At 31.2% G+C, this 13,901-nt stretch overlaps 1 protein-coding gene across 12 annotated transcripts in view; it reads left to right on the top strand.

Annotated features, from left to right (window-relative positions):
- Positions 1-13,481, top strand: part of LOC122710591 (anion exchange protein 2) — a 64,129-nt gene extending 50,648 nt beyond the window's left edge. For 9 of the 12 annotated variants that reach the window (XM_043928529.1, XM_043928523.1, XM_043928530.1 and 6 more), the window contains 6 exons: positions 401-451; positions 3,826-4,513; positions 5,082-5,144; positions 8,262-8,856; positions 10,135-11,242; positions 11,748-13,481. In XM_043928529.1, the coding sequence (XP_043784464.1) occupies positions 401-451; positions 3,826-4,513; positions 5,082-5,144; positions 8,262-8,856; positions 10,135-11,242; positions 11,748-12,420 (3,178 nt within the window). In that variant the 3' untranslated portion in view covers positions 12,421-13,481. Of the gene's footprint in view, positions 1-400; positions 452-2,093; positions 2,308-3,825; positions 4,514-5,081; positions 5,145-8,261; positions 8,857-10,134; positions 11,243-11,747 lie in introns of those variants that run through there. The other 3 variants (XM_043928534.1, XM_043928532.1, XM_043928533.1) reach the window with 3 other exon arrangements.
- The last annotated feature ends 420 nt before the right edge of the window (positions 13,482-13,901 follow it).

Genomic DNA, 13,901 nt, shown 5'->3' with positions numbered 1-13,901 from the left:
CATTAGTAAATGAAACTTCTTTAAATTCTATTTTTTTCTGTTTATGATTATATGATTTTGCATAAATATCTGCAGTCTAGCCATAAAAATATCTATTACCAATTAAACTATAGTAGCTTTTATATAGTGTATAAATAATATCTTATATAGTAGTTTTTACATAAATAGTGTGTTGCTAAAAATCAGAATTTCAAAGTTCCAATATGAATTATTATTCAATATGAATTATTAAGATAATTTAGAATTTGAACATCTTCATTGGTTACAAGCTTCTAATATTATATACTTAGTTAGTTAGTAGTTATTAAAAAATCGAGCCAATTGTGTATGTTAGAATTCTTAAAAATATAAATTAAAATTGATAAATACTATTGTTTTTTCCCTCGTACTACCAATTTAGAACCACTGGGCTAGGAGAACATTGGCACGTTTTTATAACATTTTGTTATAGGTATAATATAAAAATTAAAATGTTTAAATGTTTGCTTTAAATGTCTTATTACATAATATTATATCTTTTATAATTTTACTAAAAGCATGAAAGTGCATAAAATTATTATTTCCTTGCTTCTTTAATATATGTTAATTACTTACAAATATTCCAATATTCTATTAAAAAAATATCCTATATTTATTATACTGTATTAATAATTACAAATAATGTTGTAATGAAAAAGTCGATCAATGAGATAATTCAAAATCTTTAAAATTGCAGAGTAAATAAGTGAAAATCTTCCTTTTGCAAGATTTTGACAATAGCTTATTAAAGTATCAAAAGAATTTATAATAAGACGACCTTGCTTTATAATGAAAGATAATATTCTTGACTAATTTTCGTAAAGCACGAATCTCGATTGAACGCATTGTATTTCAACAATTATCTACACGAAAGTATTGCATTGCGGGTCCGATAGAGCTATTGGATAAATGTAGCGAAACGTAAACGCAACGATTTTAATGACATGTTCATGAGTTTCAAAGTTGATTAATACGTAATGATTATTGCTGTAGAATAAAGGGTAAGAATATGAGATATTATTTTTGTTCTCTGATCTAGGAAATTTCTTATGAAATATGCTAAATAAAATATAAATAAGCAAACATTAGTAATTGATAATTTATAAATTTTTTAAATAAAGATAAAATTAAAATTTAGAGGGTAGTAATGTGAGATGATAATTTTAAAAGAAATAAATTATGAATCCTATATTAATAAACAAATTTTTTAAACAAAATAACATACAAATATCAAATATCAATATTAATACAAAATAATTATTTTTGTTTTAAAGTAACACATAAATTTCATTCCGCATAATAAATCCATAATAAACATGACAAATATTATATATCATTGCAGTCATTCATTTTATTTAAATTTTAATTATTGTCGTACTGTTATTTATATATATATATATATATATATATATAGATCAAAAGCATGATATTTTATATTTCACTTTCTCTCATATTTCTACCATCTATTCCATTTACTTTCGATATCATCAAGTACATAGAAATATTTATTCGTTTAACTTCACAGTTAACCTTATCCTAACCTAACTTAACCTCAGGATCAGCCGTAAGTATAACTATATATAGTTAAGGACATAAAATTTCAATCCCTTTTTATCCCTGTCGATAATAAAGAACGATAATAAAGAATGATAGTTGACAAAAGACGAAGCAGGACCGAAAACCTAATATTTAAAGAAATTTATTTTGCATTGTTATTAAATGCCGTGTGAAACACGTGAAATTACTCGTTTCATTAGGTTCCTTCTCAATGGATACGAGTATATGTGGATACCGTGAGAAACATATAATGATTAAATATTGTACTGTACATGTTTTATTATCGTCCTATTTTCGTATTCTTGAACATAGGCACGTGTTGCACATGCGCGAACCACCGCGCACGAATCGTTTCGAAATTTAATCTTTTTGAACTTGAGTTTTACTTCGTTAGAAAATAAAGCGCGTCGAGGCCAACCAGTGACAGTTTCGATCTTCCTCGAGACGCTTTGAATGTAAGATAATTATACAATATTATTACGGAAAGAATTGCGAACTAGTTTACAATTACTCTCTAATATTATGGCCTTCGGCCAGAGATTTATCTTGTTGCCTTTGCATCAAACAGTCTGTTGTTCGAGGCCATTGTTTTCGCATTGTTCTAATTAATTTTGATCCCGTCTTCTTTTTTGCGATCATCAATAGTGTGAATGTTACAATGATGTTTTCGAATTTCGATTATCGTCCGGATCGCTACAACTTGTATATCGCTCACTTAGGACAAATCAAAAAGTATACATATTTCTTCTCCATTTCGATTAATTTAATTTAATAAAATATGCACGTGATAATGTTTTGTGTATCTGTGATCTGATAACATTGATTCATCTCATCGATTTTTAATTAATTTTCTATAGCAAAATTTTAAAAATTTTTTAGATTTTGTCAGATTTTAACCCTTGTTATTTTTGTCGTCTTCTTCTATTATTTATTTATTTCGCTACTTAATTCTTCTATTATTCATTTTATTCGCATTTAAGATAAAAAAAATTTTTCGATAAAAAAGAATAATTTGATTTTTCGATAAAAAATAATATTTGTTATAATTATTTATTGAAAAAAAAGTTTATAAAATATATCACTCATTTTATTAATATCAATAATAGAAACAATACTTTATAAATAGTAATCAATTTTTAATTGATCGATTTGTTCATGTATCATTTGTCAAAATTATTTAATAAGTATTAAATATTATTTTTACGTTGATTAAAATTTTAATCAAATTTTTACATCTGAGACTAATATTCACGACACGTGTTGTAATATATTGATTGATAAATTGACTATCCCAGAGCTACTGAAGCTAAAGAATTATAATAGCGAATATTTTTCAAAAATACATTTTACACGTCACAATCACGCATCTGTTCTTTAAATACTAGTCGTTGAATTCTTGACTAGATTTCGTTTTTCATTTTCATTATGTTGATGGGCGAGATTGCCAGCAAAAAGCACATATACAATTCTGGCAACACTTCGAGACAAGAAAGTGCAGCTATTATTTGTAGCAGTGTACCAATTCGTTCGCAAAACATAAATTATTTGACTAAGTTCTGAAACAATTTTGAAGCTTCTTATAGTAGATATTTATTCGCTAGACGCTAGAGATTTACAGGGATTCGAAAACGTAATTCGGGACGGATCGGAGAAATTCGGGTAAGTTCGAGTGAGATTTCGATAATTACGTATTGCGCAGAATCTTGATTCTCGCTCGACTATATAAGCATAAGCGGACAAATAATCGAATACAATTGGTTTGAAACATTGAAATTCAGCTTAATTAAGAAGATAAAATAGAAAAGTATAATTTATGCTTAATCCTTATATATATATATATAAAATTATTGAAATTAAAAGGAAAAATAAGTAAAGAATATAATATTAGGTTATTTATTGCCGAATTTTTTCGATTTCCTAATAATTTCAAGACTTAATCAAAATTATACACTTCTAACTTGGAATTCTTATATATTATATATTGAAAGCGTCAACAACAAGTATTGTTCTTGAATCCAATGAGCCAAGCGGATTTTCAATTCTTCTCCGTTTCTTTTTTTTTTTTTTTTTTTTTACTAGCCGTCGTATTCTATGGTGATCGTTATCAACAAAGATAAAACAAGTATAGAATTTTATGTCCTTAACAGTTATATACTCGCAACTAGTCCCTAAGGCTGTGGACTTCTAACGAATAAATATTACATTTTACGAGTAACGGAACATAATCTGGCGGATAATTGTAAATTGCAGAAGACATCATCACAAATCGCGAAAATACTCGCTCCAAGAGGATCCACAATGGAGAAAACGATCGGGAGCTGGCCTCCCGGATGGGCCGGGTGTGCTTGCAAGGCGAGTGAGCGTACAACCGGAAGAGGCAAGCACCCTTCAAGAACTGGACATCGACGACCTGGAATCGCACAGGAGCGACGATCCGCGTGGTATGAGGCGTCACAAGGCGGCTCATTCGACGGTCCAGATTGGCCGAAAGAAGGAAGGTGGCATACCCCATGACACCTTCAAAAAAATGTACGACCATTCTCCGCACGAGGTGTTCGTCCAATTGGACGAACTGTATGGGGTCGGTGAGGAAAGGGAGTGGAGAGAAACGGCTAGATGGATCAAATACGAGGAAGACGTCGAGGAGGGAGCGGACAGATGGGGCAGGCCCCACGTAGCTTCCTTGAGCTTCCATTCCCTGTTGAATCTCCGTAGATGCCTCGAGACAGGTGTAGTTCTCCTCGATCTCGAGGAAAAGGATCTCCCTGGCCTGGTATATAGGGTGGTCGAGCAAATGGTGATCGAGGAGCTGATTCTACCGGAGGACAGGCCGGTAGTGATGAGGGCGCTGTTGCTTAGGCACAGGCACGTTCACGATCACGATCGTGGATTCCGTTTCGGCGGGAAACGGAATTACGCCAGCTACACGAGCTTGCAGGTAATTGTTCTTGCCAGAGAGAAAACTGTTGCGGTTCCTTTTCAACGTTTATCATTAAGTGTGAGCTGCTCGAGCACAATCGCTGTTAAAGAAATTACGTGATGAATATGCTGTTCGATCTCGTTCGATATTCGAATATCGTACGATTCTCGATTTCCCCATTGAATTGAAACGTTGAGGGAACGATTAGGAGAAAAAAAAAAAAAAAAAAAAAAAAAAAAAAAAAAAAAAAAAAAAAAAAAAAGAAATGATACGTGCAATATGGTATTCGATATTATATCGTGAAAACGTTACCGCATGGAAACGCGTTAACGTTGGATCGATATATATTAGTTTGCTGCTAATTATGCGATATTAACGTTATTGTACGTGGTAATCGATTTTTAATCGCTACTTGCGTCTAATCCTTTTTAAGCCTTTATAAAATTAGAATGTTTGCGCTGAAAAGAAATGTTTTTTTTTTTTTTTTAATATCGCTAAAAAAAAAGTTTATCGTGAGAAATAATCAATAGAAATCCGTAGAGACGGGAGGCCTGACTGACGGTGTGTCCTAATGTTGTTTCCACAGTCCGTCTGTCTGGAGGAAGAGGACGCTGCGCGGGAAGCCTCTGAGAACCATGTAACCCAACATGTAAATCTCTCGTTTCCCGACTTAAAAAACGCAGAATTTACAACTTTTACCGCTAGTTTACGGCTTGCCCACCATCGATCATATACAGAGTGTTCAACGAAATTTTAAGAAACGATCCTTCCAAGCCAAAATAAGACAAGAAAATCAGAAACAAAAAAAAAAAAAAAAAAAAAATTGTATTCTCGACTTTGTTTTTTTTTTAATTTTTGACATTTAAAAATCGACGATTAGAAAAATATCTAATATCTTCTAAACGTTAGAACAATTGCATTCATCGATTTTTAATCGTTAATAATTAAAGGACAAAGACAATTGTGTAATTTTTTATTTTTGATTTTTTGTACTTATTTCACTTTGAAGAATCGTTTCTTAATTTTTTGGACATCTGTAAGCTAAGCACCCCGTATACATATATAGAATGTTAATATATTCTTGGAAAGTCTTTGGAAAATCGATTCTAGATACATAGAGACAAATATAAAAGAGAGAGAAGAGTTTATAAATGTTGATTGAAGTTTATTTATTAAATTATAAATTTCATTTTATTCCAAAACAAAACAAAAATAGAATAAAATGCCTCAACAATTATTATTATTAACAAAAAGATTTTTATTAACAAATGTATTAACAAATGAAAATTTTTTATGTTAAATATGAAATTCGTATAATTTATTATCTAGGAAAATCAATTTAATTTTGCTAAATAATAAATGAATTTTATAAAAAAAAATATTAAAAGTTTTCTTTTTTATATACTATTACATTAAAAATCTTTAAGCAATATCTTGAGTAAATTAAAATTTTCATTGCGCTGTAGCTCGAGGCTTGGCCAGACAAGTGTCGCTGCAATACGGTAGTGCTAACGTGCTTATGCGGATTGCCTATCTACAGGCGTTTCCAGCGCAAAGCTTCAATTACTTATAACTTTAAATAATCCACGATCGAAATTTTCTGCATACAAATAGTTTTTGTATTTGTTTCTACGGCTAAAATTGATTCTTTCCAATGTTTATTTATTGAATATATTAACACTCTATGCATATACATATACATATATACATATATTATATACCGATTTTTTCGCATTAACATTCTCTCGGCATGAACTTACAGGGAAATGAGTGTGTTTTCCCAACTTTCTTATCGCTTCCCTATCTTCTCGTTTGTGTGTATCGAGAAAACGTCTCACACGTGGATACACATATGTATATTATGTGGAAGAAATCGTTCAATGTCCATCTTCGTATACGGATATAGATATTATATATTGAGACACAATTAGTAAAATTTTTCCTTGTTGTTTGCGCGCATAAAACTATAGCGCTATATATAGTTAGTTTTAGGGATAGTATCGTAGGAGAATGGCAACATCGCCGGCTAGCTCGTAGAACCTGTACCTTATTCTGTATGATTATTGGTATATATAAAGTGACACCTGTAAGTCCATGGGTATATGTCGTCCCCCTTTTGGCTTACGTTTTTTCTTTCTTTTTTTCTTTCTTTCTTCCTTCCTTTTTTTTTTTTTTTTTTTTCATATCTATGTTCGGCAATTGCAATAAGCTTATTTAATATTAATTTTTGGTATTTGAAGTAGTACGAATACACGGATACACTGACTGACTGGTCGTAACGGTGTAATCTCTTTATCGTACACTTTGATCGTTACTTCGTGATTGCACTTTCATTCATTGGCAATTATCGAATCGATGCTATTTTTTTTTTCTCCCTCTCTCTTTCTTATTTGACTTTTTTTTTTTTTTTTCTCTACCCTCTCGTGTTTAGTCGTTCTCTTTCAACGCTCTCTCTGCCCTTTCTCCGTCCATATGTGTTTTCTCTCTTTGTTGTCTCGTTGTTGCATTACGCAGAGTATTCGATTCTTAAGTTTTAACGATTCGATTTCTAGAATTTTTTTTATTTCTTTCTTTACGGATTTTCGCTTAGTGTACGCCACTTGAAATTTAAGTAGCGTTTGATCCTAGAGATATGTATTTCTGAGATCGCAGGGTATATGCGATTTTTCCTCAATTTTGAAACAGAGAGGCGGATTCTGTGTAAATTTATTTTACTTAACACGATTGTGTACAGTAACAAGACTGGGAGATAAGTATTTCTGAGAATTGTTTCTCTTCAAAAATGAAGGTCCAATCCTTTAATATGGAGATAATTCCATTACAGAAAGTGCAACAGTTAATCAGACTTATTACTATATTTTATAAATGCAAATACTTGGGTAACTGCAAAAGATATATTTTCATCATTTGACAACCCATTATTGCTGTGTTAATTAAAAATAATCTAATTAGCATTATTTTATTTTTCAAGATACAACGCAATATCATCTTTTAATCAAGTTAAAATAATTATATATAAAAAGAGATGTCTTTGTAGAGATGTAGAAATAGTTTAATTATTATTATTTTAAGAAATTGGTAAAAATTTTAAGTTTCTTAATCATTTCAAAATCATGTTGAATAAAATATTCTAGATTTAAGATGAAATATTGATTGCAAATTTATTTTTGATTTACTTTTAATGAAAATTTTAACACAAGAAAACAGAATTTATAATTATTTATGTAATAAATAATGGAAAAATTCGTATGACGTACGAATATTGAATTGTACTCTTACTATTTGCAAGACAGAGAAATCTAAAAATTTTGATTGAAAAAAAATGTATATTTCTTATTATCTTTCACTGGTAAACAAAATCAAGCCAGAAATAAAAATCAATATCTCTTTTGAATAAGTGCAAAACTTCAATCTCAATTCTTTTCCACTTGATAAAACATATTCAACCGTATACAGTTTCTCGAATAAAAAGCGTTTCCTCGATTTCTCATTTTTGAAATGAAAGAAAAAAAATATCGCAAAGATTCAGCATCCGCCTCTACGCGAAGAAAATTCTCTCCCTCTCTCTTTCTCTCTCTTTCTCTCTCTCTCTCTATTTCTCTCGCTTGTCCAATTAGGGACGGAAATTCTTTTTTCTTTTTTCTTTTTTTTTTTTTTTTTTTTTTTTTAATAAACCTCTGCCTGGTCCAACGCATCGTATGCATACATTCGAAATCGGTGGACCCGTTCTTCGCGCGATACTAACTGGTGTTCCTGTTCACTGTAGAATCTAAACGACACGAAACCAAAAATCGTGTCGTCGAACTTGGCCCTGGACAGCAATCACACGGTGGTCGATATGAAGGAGGAAATGACATACACGAGCAGCAACGAGGATCTGAAAAAGAGTCACAACGATTACATATTGAAGAGGATCCCGGCTGGCGCCGAGGCCACGGTTGTCCTGGTCGGTGCGGTCGATTTTCTGGACCAACCTACGATCGCATTCGTCAGGCTTGCCGAGGGTGTGTTCATTCCATCGATCACGGAAGTCACGATACCAGTAAGATTCATGTTCACGTTGCTGGGGCCGAGGAACGCTGATCTAGATTATCACGAAATCGGTAGATCGATCGCCACCCTAATGGCCAATACGTCGTTCCATAAAGTCGCTTACAAAGCGAACGAAAGACGAGAGCTTCTTTCCGCGATCAATGAGTTCCTGGATGATTCGATTGTCCTGCCCCCTGGAGATTGGGAGAGGCAGGCGTTGTTACCTTTCAGCGAGTTAAAGGCGAAGAGCGAGGCCATCAGGAAACGGAAGGCCAAAGCGCTTGAAGAGAAGAGCAAACCCATTCAAAGCGAGGCAGCTGTCAAGAAAGGTAAATATATCTGTTATGCATCGCTTAGAAGACGTCCATTTGCTGGAAGGATTGGCTGTATTCCTGTAAAGAATGTTGTATCCGTGAACAATGTTTGAAGAATTGATTCTGGGCAGTAGATGAATATATAAATTAAATAATAAATCCAAAAGTTAAAAATGTTTGTTATAAGCAAGTTGAAGTTTGAGTTGAAAATGCCTGTAAGTAGGCAAATGTTAATGTTAGTATCGTAGTATTTTAATGTTCGTTTCTCGGTTAACAATTCAGCGATTGGATGAACGAAAATTTTAAACACGATTTAGTAGATTTAGTCGATTTTAGATGCAAGATATATATAACATAATAATGTAAAGAAAATTTCACTTAATTTGTTATTTAATAAAATTGAATAGTTTTCTTATATATGAACTTCATATTATCATAAAAAATTGTAGTTAAATTGTAGTTAAATTGTAGTAAATAGTTAAAATTGTAGTATTAAAGTTTACATTTGTATAATTTAACGTAACATATCCTTTCATATTATATATATTTCATATTATCCATTTATATTGCATTAAAGTTTTTAAATAGTTAATTTTATAAAATGATAAATATTTAATTAAGTGCACAAGTTCTTTATCCACAGGCATTTCTAGCACAAAATTAAATTTCTTATAATATAATAGATGAATCTATAAACTAAAATTTTTGCATATCAATTTCTATGTTTATTTCAGTGTTTAGAAACAACTTTTTAAAAATCACTTGACAATTGATCAAAATAGTCATTTCTATTATTCTGAAAATATAGTATTTCTAGCACAAAATTAAATTTTTTATAATATAATAGATGAATCTATAAAGTAAAATTTTTACATATCAATTTCTATCTTTATTTCAGTGTTTAGAAACAACTTTTTAAAAATCACTTGACAATTGATCAAAATAGTCATTTCTATTATTCTGAAAATATAGTATTTTTAGCGCAAAATTAAATTTCTTATAACATAATAGATGAATCTATAAAGTAAAATTTTTACATATCAATTTCTATGTTTATTTCAGTGTTTAGAAACAACTTTTTAAAAATCACTTGACAATTGATCAAAATAGTCATTTCTATTATTCTGAAAATATAGTATCTTTTGATGATGGGAAATTTCAAAGCATCATGTTAGAAATTGGCCTTCCTTGTTCTTGTGCAGGATTTCTTCTTGGCAACGCATAATAATGTAGCAAAAACAAATATCAAGGGAAAAAAGAACATAATAACGTAATTACATTTCATTTTCGTAGCTCTTCTTGCTGGCGAAGAAGAAAAGAAACCTCCCGACGACGATGATCCACTTCGAAGAACTAAACGTCCATTTGGTGGTCTTATCAATGATATCAAAAGACGCTACCCTTTCTATCTCTCCGATTTCACCGATGGTTTGAGTTCATCTTGTCTAGCGGCAGCCATTTTCATGTACTTTGCTGCCCTCTGTACAGCCATTACTTTTGGTGGCTTGATGAGCGACAAAACGCATAACGTCATCGGCATATCCGAGACCCTAGTTTCTGGTTCCTGGACTGGAGTAGTGATGGCTTTATTTTCCACTCAACCTTTAGTCATCATTGGTACAACTGGCCCTTTATTGCTCTTCGATGAAAGTTTGTACAACTTCTGCCTGGCGAATGAATTGGAATTCTTAACCGTGAGAGTTTACGTCGGAGCATGGATGGGAATCATAGCTCTAGCAATCGCCTGTGTTGAGGGATCCGTGTTGGTCAGACTATTCACACGTTTCACCGAAGAAATTTTCACAGGCTTAATTTCCATTCTTTATATCGTTGAAACGTTTATCAAGCTGTACAATTATTTTGTGAAAAATCCATTGCTTGATGAATATAGTTTTATTCCTGAGACGAATGAAACATTTTACGAAGAGCCATTAAATGTTACAGAGATCAACATTGTTTCCCCAAAGACTGGTGAGACAATTGGTATTCCATTGAGCGAACCTCAAACTTTGATACCAGCGCATAATCCAGCTGGAATATTGATAAATCAACCGAACACCGCCCTTATGTGTACCATTTTATGTCTTGGTACTTTTCTCGGTGCTTATTATTTGCGTATTTTCCGTAACAGTCATTACCTCGGACGAAGTGCCAGAAGAGCCTTTGGTGATTTTGGCGTGCCCATCAGTATTGTTGTATTTGCGTTGATCGATTATCTGGCTAAAGTAAAAACGGAGAAATTATTGGTCCCGGAAGGTTTAACCCCGACTCTACCTGGTAGAAACTGGATCGTATCACCCGCTGGAGTGCATAAACCTATTCCTCTATGGATGGCTATGGCTTGCATCGTGCCAGCGTTGCTGGTTTATATTCTTGTTTTTATGGAAACTCAAATCTCTGAGTAAATATCATATTTTCTTTGTTTGCTTTGCAAAAAAATTTAATTAATTATTTAGAATAGGAATTATTTTATGATTTTGATATTTTTAAAATATTCATTAATTTTTATTAACTAAATAACTTAAACTTTCATAATAGTTTAAATTAATAGATAAATATCATATTGCATAAAAAAATGTTTTTATAAAATAAACTAATCAAAATTTAATTCAAACTTAACTTGAAACTATTTCTTAAGCATAATTTTAACACAACTCATTACACAATTCATATCCAAGCTAAATTATTTATCTCACTTAAATCAAACTTATTTCAAACCTTAGAAATATTGAAATCGTAGTATCGATGATATTTTAAGATTAACAAAAAAAAAAATTAGATACATATAGCAAAAAGTTGTTCAAAATGATAATTGTATTATAGATGATTCCTATTTTAAATGATTATCAATTTTTGTTATACAATTCTTATTTCTTATTTTGTATAAAATAATAATTTGTTTGTAGGTTAATCATCGATAAAAAAGAACGAAAATTACGAAAAGGTAACGGCTATCACATGGATATAGTAGTAGTGTGTTTAATGAATGTCGGTTGTGGTTTAATGGGCGCTCCTTGGTGTTGCGCCGCCTCCGTTCGATCATTAACACACGTCTCGGCGGTGACAGTTATGTCTCGTACTCATGCACCTGGAGATAAACCGCACATTGTCGAAGTAAAGGAGCAGAGAGTGAGCGCTCTATTAGTTGCCGTGTTGATTGGCGTAAGTGTGTTAATGGCGCCACTTTTACGACGCGTACCAATGTCCGTCCTTTTGGGAGTGTTTCTCTACATGGGTATCTCTTCAACGAACGGCGTCCAACTGTTCGATCGTGTGAAGCTGTTTTTCATGCCAGTGAAACACCATGGCACGGCTAATTACGTACGACGTGTACAAACATACAAAATGCACATCTTCACCCTCATACAAATTTTGTGCCTGGCTATACTGTGGATTGTGAAAAGTACCAGGGCAGCCTTGGCACTTCCGTTCTTCCTGATTCTTATGATACCTTTACGAGGTCAGATGAACCACTTTTTTACTGCGGCAGAGCTACGGGCACTCGATAGCAAAGGATCGGAACACGAGAGTACCGAGGATGAACCAGATTTTTACGAGGAAGCTCCGTTACCTGGTTAGATAGTGCCTTATTCGACTTGTCCGAAAAATACCTCTCCTCTCTTCTCTTCCTACATTGTTTTCTTCCCTAACTTCTTTTTTCATTTTTTTTTCTTTTTTTTTTTTTTTGTTTTCAAAGAATCACGCTTTCTCCGTTACTTATTATTCTTATCATATATCAAAGCGATTCTATAATATTAGCGCAAATTCTTGAGAAAAGATCTCTATTTTCATGAAAGAGCAAATATGTATACCAATGAATTAAGAGAGGATAATGAATTAAGGACGTAGATAAGGGATAAATAAAAGGATTTTGATTCTCAACGGTGGTGTTAACTCGTTAAATTCGTAAAAATTATTTTGTACTACAAAATTTGTAAATAATCAATAATGACATTAGAACAAGATGAAATGAGAAAATGTATTTTATTGTGCATATATTGAATACATGTAGGTATTTGAATTATTACATTTTATTAAATTAAACATATATATATATATATTAAAAGTTACTATTTGAATTTAACAAGACTTACAGACTGATTGAAATTATGATAATTTTTTCATAGAAAATAATTTATTATAATAAAATAAAATAAAATATTCAATACCTACATTTTATCTGATATATTCATAATCAAAACTTAAAATTCGTTTCATCTATTTTCGATTTGATGGGATAAAAAGGTGCCTCTAGAGAACGGTGATGAACGACACATTGCTCAGGAAAAAATATAGGCGTAAAGGCACGAGATATGAGAGTGCCAAACGGTCATAAATTACAAAATGGTGCTGGTCCGTCTATATAGAGAAATAATGTAGACGAATTGAAAACTAAATCTTTTATAAGAAAATTGTCCGAATAGTTATCATTAGCTGTTCTCATCAATTAATATTATAAATCTAGTTTCTTTGGGACCGTGTAACTCATTTAGTGCGAAGAATTACAATCATTTAGCAATATTCAATAAATGTGTGTTTTAACATTATTTTCTTAGATGAAAATAATATTTTATAAATATCTCAAAATTGAACTTAAATTTTACAAAACTAAATAATAACAGATTCCATTATATTTTCGACATGTGTACTTAAAAGTAAAATTCATTATAAACGTCGATTATAAATTCATCTTTTTTTGAAATTATTCTACTTTTTTTAATAAAAACTTTCCATAAACGCTTTATTATATAAAAAAAACATCATATTCATAAATATAAGCCATTATATAAGACAACTCTTTAAATCAATCTAATTATTATAAGATTTAAAATTCAATAGTACGTTTTCATGCAATAAAAAATATTTACATGTTATTTATATTATATAAATACGTATTCTTTTTTTTTCTAAAAATTATAATATTATGATGTAATGAAAAAATGCCTCAATTTGTAATATTCTCTTTTTATTGTTTTAAAGAATATTTAATTTTAAGAAAAAAAAATATATTTGAATGATAATAAAAAAGGTACTCCCAAATATACATTTAGAGAAGTACC

Source organism: Apis laboriosa, unplaced genomic scaffold, assembly GCF_014066325.1.
Source record: "Apis laboriosa isolate Shangri-la unplaced genomic scaffold, ASM1406632v1 scaffold14_cov150, whole genome shotgun sequence".
Taxonomy (NCBI): domain Eukaryota; kingdom Metazoa; phylum Arthropoda; class Insecta; order Hymenoptera; family Apidae; genus Apis; species Apis laboriosa.
Note: the sequence above shows the minus strand (reverse complement) of the source record. Positions and strands in the feature narration are given on the sequence as shown.